The 16,394-nt window shown below is 37.2% G+C and overlaps 1 protein-coding gene and 2 non-coding genes across 7 annotated transcripts in view; all 3 read left to right on the top strand.

Annotated features, from left to right (window-relative positions):
• STIL (STIL centriolar assembly protein) overlaps positions 1 to 16,394 on the top strand; it is a 48,235-nt gene that overhangs the window by 12,905 nt on the left and 18,936 nt on the right. For all 5 annotated transcript variants that reach the window (XM_068964691.1, XM_068964689.1, XM_068964690.1 and 2 more), the window contains 4 exons: positions 4,833 to 4,983; positions 6,918 to 7,027; positions 11,166 to 11,280; positions 12,342 to 13,307. In XM_068964691.1, the coding sequence (XP_068820792.1) occupies positions 4,833 to 4,983; positions 6,918 to 7,027; positions 11,166 to 11,280; positions 12,342 to 13,307 (1,342 nt within the window). The remainder of the gene's footprint in view (positions 1 to 4,832; positions 4,984 to 6,917; positions 7,028 to 11,165; positions 11,281 to 12,341; positions 13,308 to 16,394) is intronic.
• Positions 8,495 to 8,566, top strand: TRNAE-UUC (transfer RNA glutamic acid (anticodon UUC)). The gene has a single exon. It is a non-coding gene; the product is annotated as a tRNA-Glu (tRNA).
• Positions 10,993 to 11,099, top strand: LOC138074674 (U6 spliceosomal RNA). Its single transcript, XR_011144500.1, has one exon. It is a non-coding gene; the product is annotated as a U6 spliceosomal RNA (small nuclear RNA).

Genomic DNA, 16,394 nt, shown 5'->3' on the forward strand with positions numbered 1-16,394 from the left:
AGAGTGCCTGTTTTCTCCATCCCCTCACTAACACTGTGGAACAAGTATTTGTTGAGCACCTACTAGGTATCAAGCACTATTTGTGATATTGGCAGTAAGCAGTACACAAAATAAAGACCCTACAGAGAAAAGCATTAAATAGGAAAAGTAAAATAAATAGTATTTTACAAGGTGATAAGTGCTGTGAAGAAAAACAAGCAGGGAGGCAGATGTTGTGTTGATACAGTGCCAGGTAGGGTTGCAGTTTTAAATAGGGCAGTCAGGCAGGCAAAGACCTGAAATGAGGTAGTAAGCCATGCGGCTGTCTGGGGCAGCGTCCCAGACAGATGGGTGCAAAGGCTATGCGTCAAAGATCACCTTGCATCTTTAAGGCACAGAAAGAAGGTAGTGTGGCTGGAGAGGAGTGAGGGAAGGGAAAAACAATAAGACCTCAGAGAGGTAACTGGAGGGCCATCATTAGGCTTTGATCTTTGCAAATCTGACAGATGAAAAATGGCCTTTTCTGATGTTTTATCACGTCAACTTCTTGGAGCTTCCTAATCGTGTCTCTTGCCTTTATTCTATTGGATTGTACATCTTTTTCACATTGCTTTCTAACCGCTCTTTTTATTCTCTGTATGTATGCGTTTATATAATACGTAAAGTATACAGAGAAAATGGGCTTCTCTGGTGGCTCAGCAGTAAAGAATCTGCCTGCAGCGCAGGAGACGTGGGTTCGATCCCTGGTTTGGGGAGATCCCCTGGAGGAGGGCATGTAACCCACTCCAGTATTCTTGCCTGGAAAGTCCCATGGACAGAAGAGCCTGGCGGGCTATAGTCCCTAGATTGCAGAGTCAGACACTAGTGAAGCAACTAAGCACACATGTACACACAGAGATAAATGTATTTATTAAAATATATGTGTTACATGCTACAAAGATTTTATATATGTATATAAATATGTTGTAAAAATGTGCATATGTATATATGTATTGGTGGGATTTTCAGGTGATTTAGTGGTAAAGAAGCTGCCTGCCAGTACAGGAGATACAGGTTCAGTCCCTGGGTCGGGAATATCCTCTGGAGAAGGAAATAGAACCCACTCAAGTGTTCTTGGAGAAGGCAATGGCACCCCGCTCCAGTACTCTTGCCTGGAAAATCCCATGGACGGAGGAGCCTGGTGGGTTGCCGTCCATGGGGTTGCAAAGAGTCGGACACGACTGAGCAACTTCACTTTCACTTTTCACTTTCATGCATTAGAGAAGGAAATGGCAACCCACTCCAGTGTTCTTGCCTGGAGAATCCCAGGGACGGGGGAGTCTGGTGGGCTGCCGTCTATGGGGTCACACAGAGTCGGACACGACTGAAGTGACTTAGCAGCAAGTATTCTTGCCTGGGAAATCCTATGGACAGAGGAGCCTGGTGGGCTACAGTCCAGTCTGTGGGAGTCACAAAGTGTTAGATATGACTGAGCACTCTATAGATACATAGGCACAAGTTTATTTCCCCCCAGAATGTCATTTTATTTGACTTTGGTTAATATTTTTTCCCAAATAGATGTTTTTTTAAAGTCAGATTTATCCTTTCTTTTTCTGTTTTGGTTAGAAAGGATTTTTATTAAAAATCTCTAGAAGCTTTTACATTTCTACTTTTTACATTCTAATTATAAAATACAATTAATTTTCCCTGCAATAAAACATAAATTAAATGTTCATTTTGGCATATTAGTACAGTTAAGTTTTATTATCAGTGACTGGTCTTGCTTTAATTACTTATTGATAGTAAATGCTCAGCAAAGTTATTTTTGAAGCTCTCTCTGTTAGTCTGAAGCATTAGGCAATTTCCTTGATACCTGGACTATAATGCCACCCTTTAACCAAGGAGGCATCAGTATCGCTTGACATAGCTTAGGTTGATACTTAACAGCATTCTGATCAGTGGTCTTGTCTGATTCTCAAGCGAGGAGTTGAACAGAATGGGCATTCTGCCTCCTGAATTCCCACTGCCTTATTTTGTTAATAGTATAATAGATCCCCAAATCATTTTCATTCAACATTTTACAGAGTAGAGAATTAACTAAAAGTATTTTTAAATACTGGGTTTTGGTGTGTGTTTTAAGGACTCTTGATTACTTTACAAATATTTGTTGAGTCATGTAGTGAACAAAATGAATATTCATTTTATCATTGTTTACAGTAGTGAAATACTATAAATTTCTACTTTTAGATGTCTACGTGAATCAGTAATAGCACATCTATATGTTATATTACTGGATAGTAACTAGCAAAGAATAAGAGTATCAAAGGTATAGTATAGAATAGTGACATGGAAAGAAATCCAAGATTGTCAAATAAGAACTAGCAAATGCAATGAAAGAAACAGTTCCATTTACCATTGCAGCAAAAAGAATAACGTACCTAAGAATAAACCTGTCTAACCTGACCTGTACTGAGAAAACTATAAGATAGTGGTGAAAGAAATCAAATATGATGCAAACAGGGAGATGTGCTATGTTCTTAGACAGGAAGAATCAGTATTGTAAAAATGGCTGTACTACCCAGAGTAATCTACAGATTCAGTGAAATCCCTCTCAGATTACCCGTGGCATTTTCACAGAATTAGAACCAAAAAATTATAGAGCCAAAAAATTATACAATTTTTATGGAAACACAAAAGGCCTCAAATAGCCTAAGCAATCTTGAAAAAGAAAAACTGATCTGGAGGAATCAGGTTCCCTGTCTTTCAGACTATGCTACAAAGCTACATTAATCAAGACAGTATGAAAAAATATGGTACTGGCACAGAAACAGAAATATCAGCCAGTGGAATAGGATAGAAAGCCCAGAGATGAACCCATACACCTATAGTCATCTAATCTATGACAAACAGAAGAGTATACAATGGAGAAAAGACAACCTTCTTTAATAAGTGGTGCTGGGAAAACTGAACAGCTACATGTACAAGACTGATATTAGAATGCTCCCTAACACCATACCTGGAGAAGGAAATGGCAACCTACTCCAATATTCTTGCCTGGGAAATCCCATGAACAGAGGAGCCTGGCTAGCTACAGTCCATGGAGTCGCAAAGAGTTAGACATGACTGATCAACTAAACAACTAACATCATACACAAAAATAAACTCAAAATAAATTAAAGACCTAAATGTAAGGACAGACACTGTAAAACTTAGAAGAAAACATAGGCAGACCACTCACTGACGTACATTGTAGCAAGATCTTTTCTGACCCATCTCTTAGAGTTATGAAAATAAAAACAAAAATAAATAAGTGGGACCAAATTAAACTTAAAAGCTCTTGCACAGCAAAGGAAACCATAGACCAAACAAAAAGACAACCCCTAGAATGGAAGGAAATATTTGCAAATGAAGTGACTGACAAGGGATTAATCTCCAAAATATATAAACAGCTCATGCAGCTCAATATCGAAACCAAGCAGTCAGTATGAGTTAGTTGCTAGTTGTGTCTGACTCTTTGCAACCCCATGGACTGCAGCACGCCAGGTTTCCCTGTCCATCACCAACTCCTGGAGCTTGCCCAAACTCATGTCCATGGAGTCGGTGATGCCATGCAACCATCTCATCCTCTGTCGTCCCCTTCTTCTTCTGCCTTCAATCTTTCCTGGAATGAGGGTTTTTTCCAGTGAGTCAGTTCCTCACGTCAGTAAGTATTGGAGCTTCAGTATCAGTCCTTGCAGTGAATATTCAGGACTGATTTCCTTTAAGATTGACCAAGTAACCCAGTGAAAAAATGGGCAGAAAACCTATATAGACATTTCTGCAAATGAAACATACAGACCAACAAACACATGAAAAGATGCTCAGCATCACTTATTAGAGAAATGCAAATCAAAGCTACAATGAGATATTACCTCACACCGGTCAGAATGGTCATCATCAAAAAATCTACAAACAATAAATGCTGGAGAAGATGTGGAGCAAAGGGAACTCCACACTGTTGCTGAGGATGTATTATAAATTGGTACAGCCACTGTGGAGAATAGTATGGAGGTTCCTTAAAAAATTAAAATTAGAACTACCATATTACCCAGCAATCCCATTCCTGGGCATATACCTGGAAAAAAATTGTAATTCCAAAAGGTTTATGCACCCTAATGTTCAATGTAGCACTATTTATAATAGCCAGGACATGGAAGCAACCTAAATGTCCATCATTAGAGGAATGGATAAAGAATATATGGTACATATATATAATATAATGGAATATTACTCAGCCATAAAAAGGAACAAAATTCAGCCATTTGCAGAGATGTGGATAGACCTAGAGATTGTCATACTGAGTGAAGTAAGTCAGAAAGAAAAAAACATAATCAAATAATATCACTTATATGTGGAATCTAGGAAAATGATACAGATTAATTTATTTGCAAAGCAGAAATAGACTGATGGGGAGAACAAACCTATGGATATCAAGGGGGGTGGTGGATAGGATGGATTGGGAGATTGGGATTGACATATATATACTGCTATGTATAAAATAGGTAACTAATGGGAATCTGCTGCAGAGCACATGGAACTCTACTTAATGCTCTGTGGTGACCTAAATGGGAAGGAAATCTGAAAATGAGGGGTTGTAACTGATGCAGTTTGCTGTACAGCAGAAACTAACACAACCTTGTAAATCAACTATACTCCAGTAAAAATTAATTGCAGGGTGTGTAGGTTCAGTACCTGGTCAGGGAAAAGTAAGCAGTTTTCTTCCAAAAATTGGACTGTTTAGTCTGTTAACTAAGTTGAGAGACTCACATAGAACTCTTTGATGTGCTTTTGTTATTTTCAATAAATTTTAAGTAAATGGCATTTTTTTTGTCCAGGGTGTTTTCAGAATCTGGAAATTTCATCATAGTTCTCTATTCTGTGACACATAAGGACCCTGAATTTTATGAATGCCTCCCTTGTGATGGCAGGTTACCTGACCTTCGATTCCAGCTACTAACCAGCAAGGAAACCTTACGCCTTTTCAAAGTAAGTGTGATTGGATCACCTAGCACACTAATGACTATTTAGTTATATGTTGTTGTATATTGGCCTTATAAACCCAATGGTCTCTACCCTTTAAAATAGTAACTCAAAGTATTAGGCTTTCTTTATTTTTGATCAGTCTTACTTAATATTAACTTTATTCATTTATGGTTAATTTCATTTTGTAAATTTTAGGACATAACCTTCAGAACCAAATTCTAATACAGGATCAAATGTTATCCACAGAGTAACTTTTCCATGTTTTTCTAAAACCTTTTAAAGCTATATAAAGAATTCATGTGTTGTTTCATTTTATGATGTTGAGAGTTAATTTGTGATCTTAGTGTTTCCTTTGTCCTGAAAGTTAATTTTTTAAATTATGGGTATAAAAAGTGATTTCTCATAGTTAAAAATCAGCATCTATAATATGTGGTCCTTGGAATCAGAGTGGATTGTTGCTGTATCGAATAATATACATAAAAATACATTTAGGAAATGGTCACAGAAAAAACAGGTCTTTGAAACCATAAGTGTCATTATGTAAAAGCATTCTAAGGCTGGGAATTGCCTCGTGGTCCATTGGCTAAGACTCTGTGCTCCTTCCTGGTCAGGGAACTAGATCCCACATGCTACAGCTAAGACACAGTATAGCCAAATAAATAAATAAATATATATATACTAAAGGTTTTTTTTTAATTAAATTTATTCTTTTAAGAAAAACATTCTAAGGCCAATAATAAAAAATAATTCTAAAAAAAAATTATGTATCATTTTACAAAAATATTGACAATCCCTAAATAACGGTGTGTTTCTACTCAGATCTTATTTTGTGCCTTTAATTTCATTTATAGGTTGTATTAATTCATGAATCAAGTTTTTGTATTTTAATTATAAGCATAATCATTTTTGATGTATAATTACTTATTTCCATTTTAGAGACATATATCATTCACTCATTTTATTCTTCAGATTGTATCCTCAGTTTAAAGTTACTATTTAATTGAATCTGGTTTTTAAGTTGTAAGTTATATAGCGAAGCTAAGTTTTCACTTTCATTTATATAGTAAGCAAATAGATAGTTTTTTAAAAGGTTGCATAAAAATAGAACTACCATATGATTCAGTAATTCCACTTTTGGGTGTTTATCCAAAGGAAATAAAAACACTAACTCAAAAAGATACCCACACCACCATGTTAATTGCAACAGTATTTACAATAGCCAAGGCATTCAAATAACCTAAGTGTCCACGGATGGATGGATAAAGAAAATATGATTTATATTATATCACATGTTTATATAATGGAAAACTATTCACCCATAAAAAAGAAAGGAAATCTTGCTGTTTGTGACAACATAGATGGACTTTGAGGGCATTATGCTAAGTGAAATTAACAAAACAGGCAAATACCATATGTCACTTATATGTGGAATATTTTTAAAAAAATTAAAACATTTTGTTGAACTCACAGAGAACAAATCAGTGATTTGCAAGAGAGTGATAAGGGTTAGCGAAGGTTTGAGGGTCGCCAAAATGGCCAAAGGTGGTCCAAAGATACAGACTTGCAGTTTTAAAGTAGGTAAGTCATGGAGATGTAATATACAGCATGGTGAATATAGTTAATAATACTATACTATATTTTGAAAATTCTTATCATAAGAAAAAATTTATTATCTGTATGGTGGTGAATGTTAACTAGACTTAATTGTGGTGGGTGTTTCACAATATATCCAAATATCGAATCATGTTGTATACCTGAAAGTATTATAATGTTATGTCAATTATATCTCAATTAAAAAACTTTTTTAAAGAAAGATTACAGTTACAGAAATCATAATTCCCCTTCCCACCCAGTGTTTCAGAGCTACTTTTCATCTACATAGTATTCTCTGGTGTTTATTTAAGTCACATCTCAAAGTATGACCTACTTTATTTCAGAATGTTGAACCTTCTGACAAAAATCCCATCTGTTTTGAACTGAGCGCTGAAGACCAGAATGCAGAAAGAGAGTTTTTTAAAAAAGTTTCTAAGAATCTTTCAATTAAGAGGTAAAAGATATTTTTATTATCATACTTTTTTTTTATTACTTTCATTAGTTTTTAATAATTAAAGTAAGTCCCCAGTTATTTCTGAGGGAACTGTTTGTAAATCTTATACCACAGGTGTCCTTACTTTAAATGCATTCCTTCATATTTGTAAGTTGGATGATAATTTTAATGAAGTGACAACTCTAATGTGGTTCTCATTTGACTTGATTTATTGCATAGGGGAACAAAAGTATTTGTCAAGAAATTATCTTACTTAAGAAGAAACATCCTGTTTTTGTTTGCCTTCTGTCTTCCCTTCCTTGTAGTATTAAACCTAGGGCTATCAGATAAACTACTATAAAAATAACTCCTACTGTAAAAATAACTCCTCTCCCTAAAACAGAAAACTTTTAAAGCAAATGCACTTGGAGAATATTAAATAATGGCTTGTGACTTTTTGGGTCCAATATCTACTTTGGTAAACTAAATATTCCCTTTATATTAGGGTTCTCCAAAGAAATAGAACCAACTAGTGCATAGAGAGATTTGTTAATGCTAGTCTAACAAATTACCACACACCTACTGACGTCAGATAATACAAATCTATCACCTTCTAGTTCTAGGAGTCAGGAGTCCAAAATGGGCCTTTGCAGCTAAAATTAAAGTGATGGTAGGGCTGCATTCTCTTCAGAAGTTTCAGTGGTAAATCCATGTTCCTTCTTCCAGCTTCTAGAGGCTACCTGCATTCCTTGTTGTCTGGTGGTCCCTTACTCCATCTTCAAAGCTAGAAGCATAGCATCTTCAAATCTCTCTCTCTGACTTCTGTTTCTGTCCTCACATCTCCTTCCCTGACTCTTATCTTGACTCCATCTTATAAGGACCATTGTGTTTACATTTAACTCATCTGATCGTCTAGGATAATCTCCACATCTCAAGATTCTTTACCTTAAGGACATCTGTAAACTCCCTTTTTCCTTGTTCACTAACATATTCACAGATTCTGGGGATTAGAAAGATGTCTGAAGTAAGCTCTATCTTTGGGCATTTTAAGTTATCCTTGAAACAGGCTAGGTCACCAGAAAACTATATTCTTATAGACTTGCAGGAACACCACCACTGACTGAAGGTTTAAAGCTTTTTTCAAGATTTTATTGAATGTTTATGGAAGAAAAAGCCAAGTTAAGGGGATGCTTGGTAATTTCTTTAACATTGTTGAAAAACAATGCCTGTTTTCAGCTCTGACCAAAGCTTAGATAAGGATCAGTCATTTTTAGATTTGAATTTTTGTAAAATGTTTATCCCTGGATAACTTTTGTTGAAATTATAGGTCAAGTTTTTTCTTTTTGTTTGAGTGCTAAAAAAAGCTCACAGTTAATTTTTTTTTTTTTTAATTTTTGGCTACACCACACGGGATATGGGATCTTAGTTCCCCAACTAGGGATTGAAACTGTGCCCACTTGTTTTCTTTTTAAAAGTAATTGGGGGAATTCCCTGGTGTTCCAGTGGTTAGGACTCAGCACTTTCACTGCTGAGGCCTGGGTTCGATCCCTGATCAGGGAACTAAGATCCACAAGCCATGTGGGATGGCCAAAATTTAAAAAGTAACGTACCTAATTTCCATTTTGAGCCCCTCTTAATCATTATGCACAGTTATGGAAGCCAAATTTCAATCAATTCAAGGTCTGTTTTTCCTGTTTCTGCTGAGGTTTCATGTAATTTAGAGGGGACTAATGCTATGCCCTATGCTTCCCTGGTGGCTCAGACGGTAAAGAATCTGTCTGTCAATGCAGAAGACCTGGGTTCAATCCCTGGGTTGGGAAGATGCCCTGGAGAAGGGAACGGCAACCCACTCCAATATTCTTGCCTAGAGAATTCCATGGACTGTAGCCCACCATGCTCCCCTACAGGCGGACTAGCTTCCATGCGGTTACAAAGAGTCAGACATGACTGAGCGACTAACACTTTCGCTAGCACTGTGCCACTACTGGTGATGGGGGGTGACGTGATTCTCATCCACCCACACCACTTGGCCATCTGCTGAGATGTTTTCTTTTGCATCTGATCTTTGACAGTCGGTTTGTGCAGGTTCCTGCTGCAACCTCTTTAACCTGTTCAGGTCACTGGTTCTGTGTCTTGTCCATGCTGCGCGGAGGCATATGGAATGTCATTCTGTATTCTCCACGTCCTTCTTGGGTATGGCAGGAGAGCTTTGTGGGATTGTTTCATTGCAACACCTTGGCACAGAAAGAACTCTGTGTTTGCCTCTCCAGACTACCAGGGTTTGGGACAAAGGTCTGTTCTGCTGTCAGATCTTCCACATCTGCCTAAGGGTTTCTGTTGTTCAGCCTGCTACGGAGACAGGACCCTTTCTTCAAAATTCCATTAATGTCTAAACTCTCTTAGCTTCCTTCTGGCTTTTCTGTCATCTTCCCTACCTCATCTTATTGAGATTTTATTTAGTTTCAGTTCAGTTCAGTCACTCAGTCGTGTCCGACTCTTTGCAACCCCATGAATCGCAGCACACCAGGCCTCCCTGTCCATCACCAACTCCCGGAGTTCACTCAGACTCACGTCCATCGAGTCCGTGATGCCATCCAGCCATCTCATCCTCTGTCGTCCCCTTTTCCTCCTGTCCCCAGTCCCTCCCAGCATCAAAGTCTTTTCCAATGAGTCAACTCTTCACATGAGGTAGCCAAAGTACTGGAGTTTCAGCTTCAACATCATTCCCTCCGAAGAAATCCCAGGGCTGATCTCCTTCAGAATGGACTGGTTGGATCTCCTTGCAGTCCAAGGGACTCTCAAGAGTCTTCTCCAACACCACAGTTCAAAAGCATCAATTCTTCGGCGCTCAGCTTCCTTCACAGTCCAACTCGCACATCCATACATGACCACTGGAAAAACCATAGCCTTGATTAGACGGGCCTTTGTTGGCAAAGTAATGTCTCTGATGCACAAAAACTTGATGTATATAGTCTTTCAAATCTTAGTCTTAAACTCTAATTTCAGCATTTGAAGTTCAGTACCAACACTCAAAACTTTTTCTGTGTTCTATTGAGGCACGATACTTGTGGCACAATAACTACAACTGACTAAATGGAAGGAGGTACTTCAGTTAGTCTCAGAGTAGTTTACCATAACAGATATAAGTACATAGGAAAATGTAATTCCTTGCTTGATTTTTCTTTCTAACACAGTGAGTGTTTAATGTATTATGTTTAATATAGTGAGTATACATCTCTTTCATCAGATGATAGTTTTTTTACGGTAAATTCAATATCTTATGTATTTCTATGCTCCTTAAAGTGGTTAATTCAGAAAATGCTCAGTAATTTGCTTTATTATGACTTAAGAATAACTGGGTTATGGATGCAACTAGAGATGATCATACTAAGAGAAGTAAATCAAAAAGAGAAAGGCACATACTGTATGGTATATGTGGAATCTAAAATATGAAATAAATGAATCTGTCTGTGAAACAGAAACAGAATCAGGGACATAGAGAATAGATTGGTGCTCGCCAAGGGGCAAGTGGGTTGGAGAGGGCTGAATTGGGAGTTTGGGATTAGCAGGTGCAAACGGGTATATACAGAATGGGTGAACAACACAGTCCTACTGTATAGCACAGGGAAATATATTCAATATCCTGTGATTAAACTATAGTGGAAAAGAATATGAAAAAGAATGTGTATGTATCTATGTATAACTGAGTCACTTAGCTGTACAACAGTAATTAACACAACATTGTGATTCAGCTATACTTTAATAAAAAAAAATAAGTTAAAAAAAAGAATAAATGGGTTAAACTTGCCATGGTCAAGAGAAGGGGATAAATTATTAAGCATGAGTCTGACTGGCTCAACTTTCCTGATCATCTGACACTAGCTTGAAAAATAAAATACTTTGTGGTTGTCAGATACTAAATTAAGTGGTCAAGACACTACTGTGTCTAATTAAAGGACCTTATTCAGCTTCAAAACAAAAGAAGAGTGCTCACTTCAGCAGCACATATACTAAAATTGGAATGATACCGAGAAGATTAGCATGGCCTCTGTGCAACTGTGACATGCAAATTCATGAAGTGTTCCAGATTTTTTTTAAAAAAAAGAACAAATGAATACTGATTACTGAAGACTTACTTTTTCTCCCCTCTGTTCTTTAGCTCTTCCCAGAAGTTACCTCCAGGGAAAATGCCAACGAATGATCATGACTCTGGTGTTGAAGATGAAGATGTTTCTCCAAGACCAATTCCTAGTCCTCATCCAGTGAGTCAGAAGGTATCACTGGTCTTAGAACTCACCTTTACAATTAGAAACCTAAAAGTCTGTTCATGTTAAAGCACTCAATAATATATAAAGATGAATACCATATATTCCTCACAGGTACATTTAATTATCATATGTAATAATATATATAAGTATGTACACATATTGTAATAAGTAAGTATAGTATTTCCAGAGAAAACCAAGGGAAAGAGGTTAAGTTAGCTCCCTAGGATTATATAACTAGGAAGTAGTAAAGCTGGAATTCAGGAAGTTTAGGATTGGATAGACTAGTAGTTTAAGAGGTTTTGTTTCAGAATCTGGTGCTTTTAACCCATGTAGACTCAACATTCTATACTATCACCAGAACTTGACATTGCTTCTTATCACCGTATTTTGAGAAAACATTCTACTTGCTTTTGGAGATTGCTAACAACCCATCAGAATTTTTTTTATTGAGGCGAACTAGTGGGTTATTTTAGAATTGTTCTGTCTTAATTGGACTAATTATTACAAGAAAAAGGAATGAGAAAGTTTTCTTAAATTAATATTATAACCAAATTCACCACAGCGAGTACTTTACTTACTCTTTTTGGCTCTCCAGCTCTTTTAGTTGATATCAATAAGAATAGCAGTGAATAATCTCACTTAGTATGATATTTTGAAACACTTACTGGAAGGCCCTTTCTTATTAAGATGAAAAAACATGATTCTTTATTAGATGTGTTGGAGCATCTGGTCTGATCATTTTTTTGTTTTTGCAGAGAGGGTAAAAAAAGTCTGCTTCCCATTTTGAGTTCTATAATCTAAGCAACGTCAATTGGTGTTCCAGTGAAAAGAGTTTCATTGTTAAATAAGTTTGTGAGGGCAAGGACCTTATTTATTTTGTTGACAGTTGTGTTCCTGGTACTAGCCCATAGAAGATGCCCAGCAGATATTTGTCAACTGTGTAAATAATCAACACTTTTTAATAAATAACTGGATACAATTTGGAAAATACTAGCTTAAGGAAAATGAAGCATATATCATTCTCCTGAAAGATACTTTTTCTTCTTTCATTTCTTTCCCACTTATAGGTTTCTAAGATCCAGCCATCAGTTCCTGAACTTTCACTTGTGTTGGATGGAAACTCCATAGAACCAACCCCTGTGCCCAACCCATTGGAAATGGTGAATAATGAAAATCCTCCTTTGTTGATTAACCATTCTGAGCACCTTGAGCAGTCACAACCCCAGCTTTGTGATGAGAAACACAGACCAGAAGCAGAAGCTGGAGAGCCTTCCTTCAGAGGGCTACCAAATCAATTAAACCAAGACACTGCTCCTTTGAGACACTGCAAAGTAAGACAGCTGTCTACCTGCAAGAAAGGGAACTCTCATATCAGGAACAGTAGTAAGCCCTCTTTTAATGGACTGTCTTCAGATACATCTGAAAAGCTTCAAACAGTTTCTGCTGCAAATGTACACAAAGAAGAGTATCCTGTAAGATCCTCCACGTTTAATTCCAAGCAGTCTTCTCTTGCCCCACAGTCCCACCCACACAATTTTGTTTTTTCACCCCATAATTCAGGAAGACCGATGGAATTTCAAATACCTACTCCCCCGCCACCGTCTTACTATTCCACAAATGTCTGCAGTTGTTGTCAGCATCGTGGCCATATTCAGTATAGCCCAATAAATTCTTGGCAAGGAATGAATACAGTAGGATCTGTTCAAGACCTCAAGTCTGAAACCCTTCAAAAACATTCATTATTTCATCCAGGTGGATGTCCAGCTCAGTACCATAATGCATTCTTTTCTTCAAGTAGTCCTATAGCCTTGAGACCTCAGGGAAACATGGGGGGTTGTTCTTCCCACAGCAATGTAGAACCGTCACCTGTGGCAAGACTGCCTCCACACGTGGACTTCTGTAACCCGTGGCCTTGTGCAGTGTGTGTGCACACACCCAAGACTGGGTCAGATGATGGAATGATGGGACTGTCTCCAGATGCGTATAGGTTCATCACAGAGCAAGACAGGCAGCTGCGACTACTTCAAGCCCAGGTTTGCTAGCTTTCTTCTCTTAAATTCTTGAATTTTTAAAAAGTAACTGGCAACTCTTCAGTAACTATAGTTTATGAGGTAGAATTGTAGAATGTCAGAATTAGAAGAGACCCTGGAAACTGGATTCTAGGCCCTGATGTTTTACACATTAGGAAAATGAGGATTTGATAAGGAAATGGCAACCCACTCCATTACTCTTGCCTGGGAAACCCCATGGATGGAAGGAACTTGGCAGGCTACAGTCCATGGAGTTGCAAAAGAGTCAGACATGACTTAGCGACTAAACAACAACAATCAGGGTTTTATTTGTTGCTTTATTTTATTTTGTTACACTAGATAAAACATTTTTCTTTTTATCCTTAGATGACTGACTCCATATATTTACTGAATAATATATCTTTTTGTTAATGATTTAAAAATTTACTTTTTATTTTATAATGAAAGCATCATGTGTTTGTATCTATTTCTATACTGTACTCTCCATTGATCTGCCTCTCTGTTCCAGCACTACTACCGTTTAGTTTAATCTCTATAACTTTGTAGTAAATGTCTTATCAAGTATTTCCTATGCAATTTCTCTAAACCTCACTTTTCTCAGCTGTAAATTGGGAATAATGATTGGTGTTATTAATATATATAGATCTGATGGTTAAATGAATTTATATGTGTATATGTACACACACACACACACACCTGTCTATCTATCTAAAGTGCTTAGTGTAGGATGAAGCTTTAGTAAACAATCAGCAAATTACAATTATCTTATTTGTCTCTTAGTCCTTACAACTACCTTAGTTTTAGGTAATATTGAATCTCACAGTGGCTAAATAGCTTTTCCGAAAGGTAACAGAGTAGGAGTTAAGTTATGTCCTTATGACACTAAAGTCCATGCTCTGAACCACTATAAGTACATATGCCTTTTTGTATTATTAATGCAGGTTATATTTCTACTGATGTCAATAATTTATTGAAAATACTTATTTTCCTATATTAATAAAGTTAATCTGCTAAAATTAATGAGATGAGTTGAATACAGCAGTGTAACTTAAGGGCTTCCCTAGTGGCTCAGATGGTAAAGCATCTGCCTGCAATGCAGGAGACCCAGGTTTGATCCCTGGGTTGGGAAGACAACTGGAGAAAGAAATGGCAACCTTCTTAACTTAATAAAGTTAATCTGCTAAAATTAATGAGATGAGTTGAATACAAAGTGTAACTTATAGGGAAACATGATTACAGTGCTTAAAAGAGGAGGCTTTTCCACTCCTAGATGTATATCTAAGAGAAATGAAAAAATATGACCACACAAAAACTTTTACACACATGTTTATAGCAACACTGTTTGTAATAGCCAAGGGTGAAAACAATCCAAAGTCCATCAACTGATGAATAGATGAACACAAATGTGACATTATATATACAAGGGAATAGTTTACTCATCAAAAGGAATAAAGTACTGATAGGTACTACAGCACAGATGAACTTTGAAAATGTTATGAAAATGAAAAAAGCAAGATATAAGGCCACGTGTTGTTTGGTTTCATTTCTGTCAGATGTCCAGAATAGGCACATCTATAGAGATACAGTGGTTTCTCAGGTGGCACTAGTGGTAAAGAACCTGCCTGTCAAAGCAGGAGACAGAAGAGATGTGAGTTTGATCCCTTGGTTGGGAAGATCCCCTCGAGGAGAGCATGGAAACCCACTCCAGTATTCTCTGGAGAATCCCTTGGACAGAGGAGGCTGGTAGTCTACAGTCCATAGGGTTGGCAAAGAGTTGGACATGACTGAGGTGACTTAGCACACACACACATATAGAGATAGAAAGTAGATGAGTGGTTGCCAGAGGCTAGATTCTGGAGCCGTGGAGAGTGACGGCTAGTGGGCACAAAGATTTTGCAAAGTTAATGAAAACGTTGTAGAGTTAGATGGTGGTGATGGATGCAGACTTTGCTGCTGCTGCTGCTGCTGCTAAGTCGCTTCAGTCGTGTCCGACTCTGTGTGACCCCATAGACGGCAGCCCACCAGGTTCCCCCGTCCCTGAGATTCTCCAGGCAAGAACACTGGAGTGGGTTGCCATTTCCTTCTCCAATGCAGGAAAGGGAAAAGTGAATGTGAAGTCGCTCAGTTGTGTCCGACTCTTCGCGACCCCATGGACTGCAGCCTACCAGGCTCCTCCGCCCGTGGGATTTTCCAGGCAAGAGTACTGGAGCGGGGTGCCATTGTCTTCTCCACAGACTTTGAGAATATACTAAAAACTATGGAATTGTATACTTTACAAAGAATAAGTTGGTTTTTTTTTTCTTTTAAATTGGAGGCTAATTACTTTATAATGTTGTATTGGTTTCAGCTGTACAACATGAATCGGTCATAGCTATATATTCCTTTCCTCTTGAGCATCCCTCCCACCCCCTATAAAGGGATAAGTTTTATGGTAGGAGGGGAAGCTTTTGGTGCTTGAACTTCAGCTTTGCTACTTGTTAATTATGTGACCTGGGCAAGTAACTTTATTTATACTGCCTCAGGTTTTTTCTCTGTAAACTGTGCTTGCTAGTAGTACATATTCACAGGGTGGTTGTAAAAATCATACATAAAAGCTCTTATTGTAATGTCTTGTAAACAGGAAGCACTCAGTGTTAGAGATTGTTATTAATATTTCCAGTTTCAGCATGACCAAACATGGACAATTCTGGGTGACCTTTATAAAATGAATCTTGTGTAAAATAATTTTTCACATTTGGTATGTAGAATTAGAGAATCCCCTCTATCTTACTTTTGATTCATAAATGAAATAGAAATAAAATGTCAGAGTGTTAGCATTAAGGCTTTTCTACACGAGTGTCAATTTATGAATGTTGATCTAAGCACCTATGTTTTTACTTTTAATAGGTAGCCCATGTAAATGCTTCTTAATAACTAATGACAATGATTTTCAGCATTGAATAAATTTTATGATATAATCTAGTTGAAATGTGAGAAAATATAGTTAAAAGTCAGTTATTTATAACTGGAGCACTTTGTAATTCATTTTTAAACTCTTCTGTCAGTTTGGTTGATTACTTCACTCTCATAAACATACATAAAAAGTGTTTT

Source organism: Capricornis sumatraensis, chromosome 2, assembly GCF_032405125.1.
Source record: "Capricornis sumatraensis isolate serow.1 chromosome 2, serow.2, whole genome shotgun sequence".
NCBI lineage: Eukaryota > Metazoa > Chordata > Mammalia > Artiodactyla > Bovidae > Capricornis > Capricornis sumatraensis.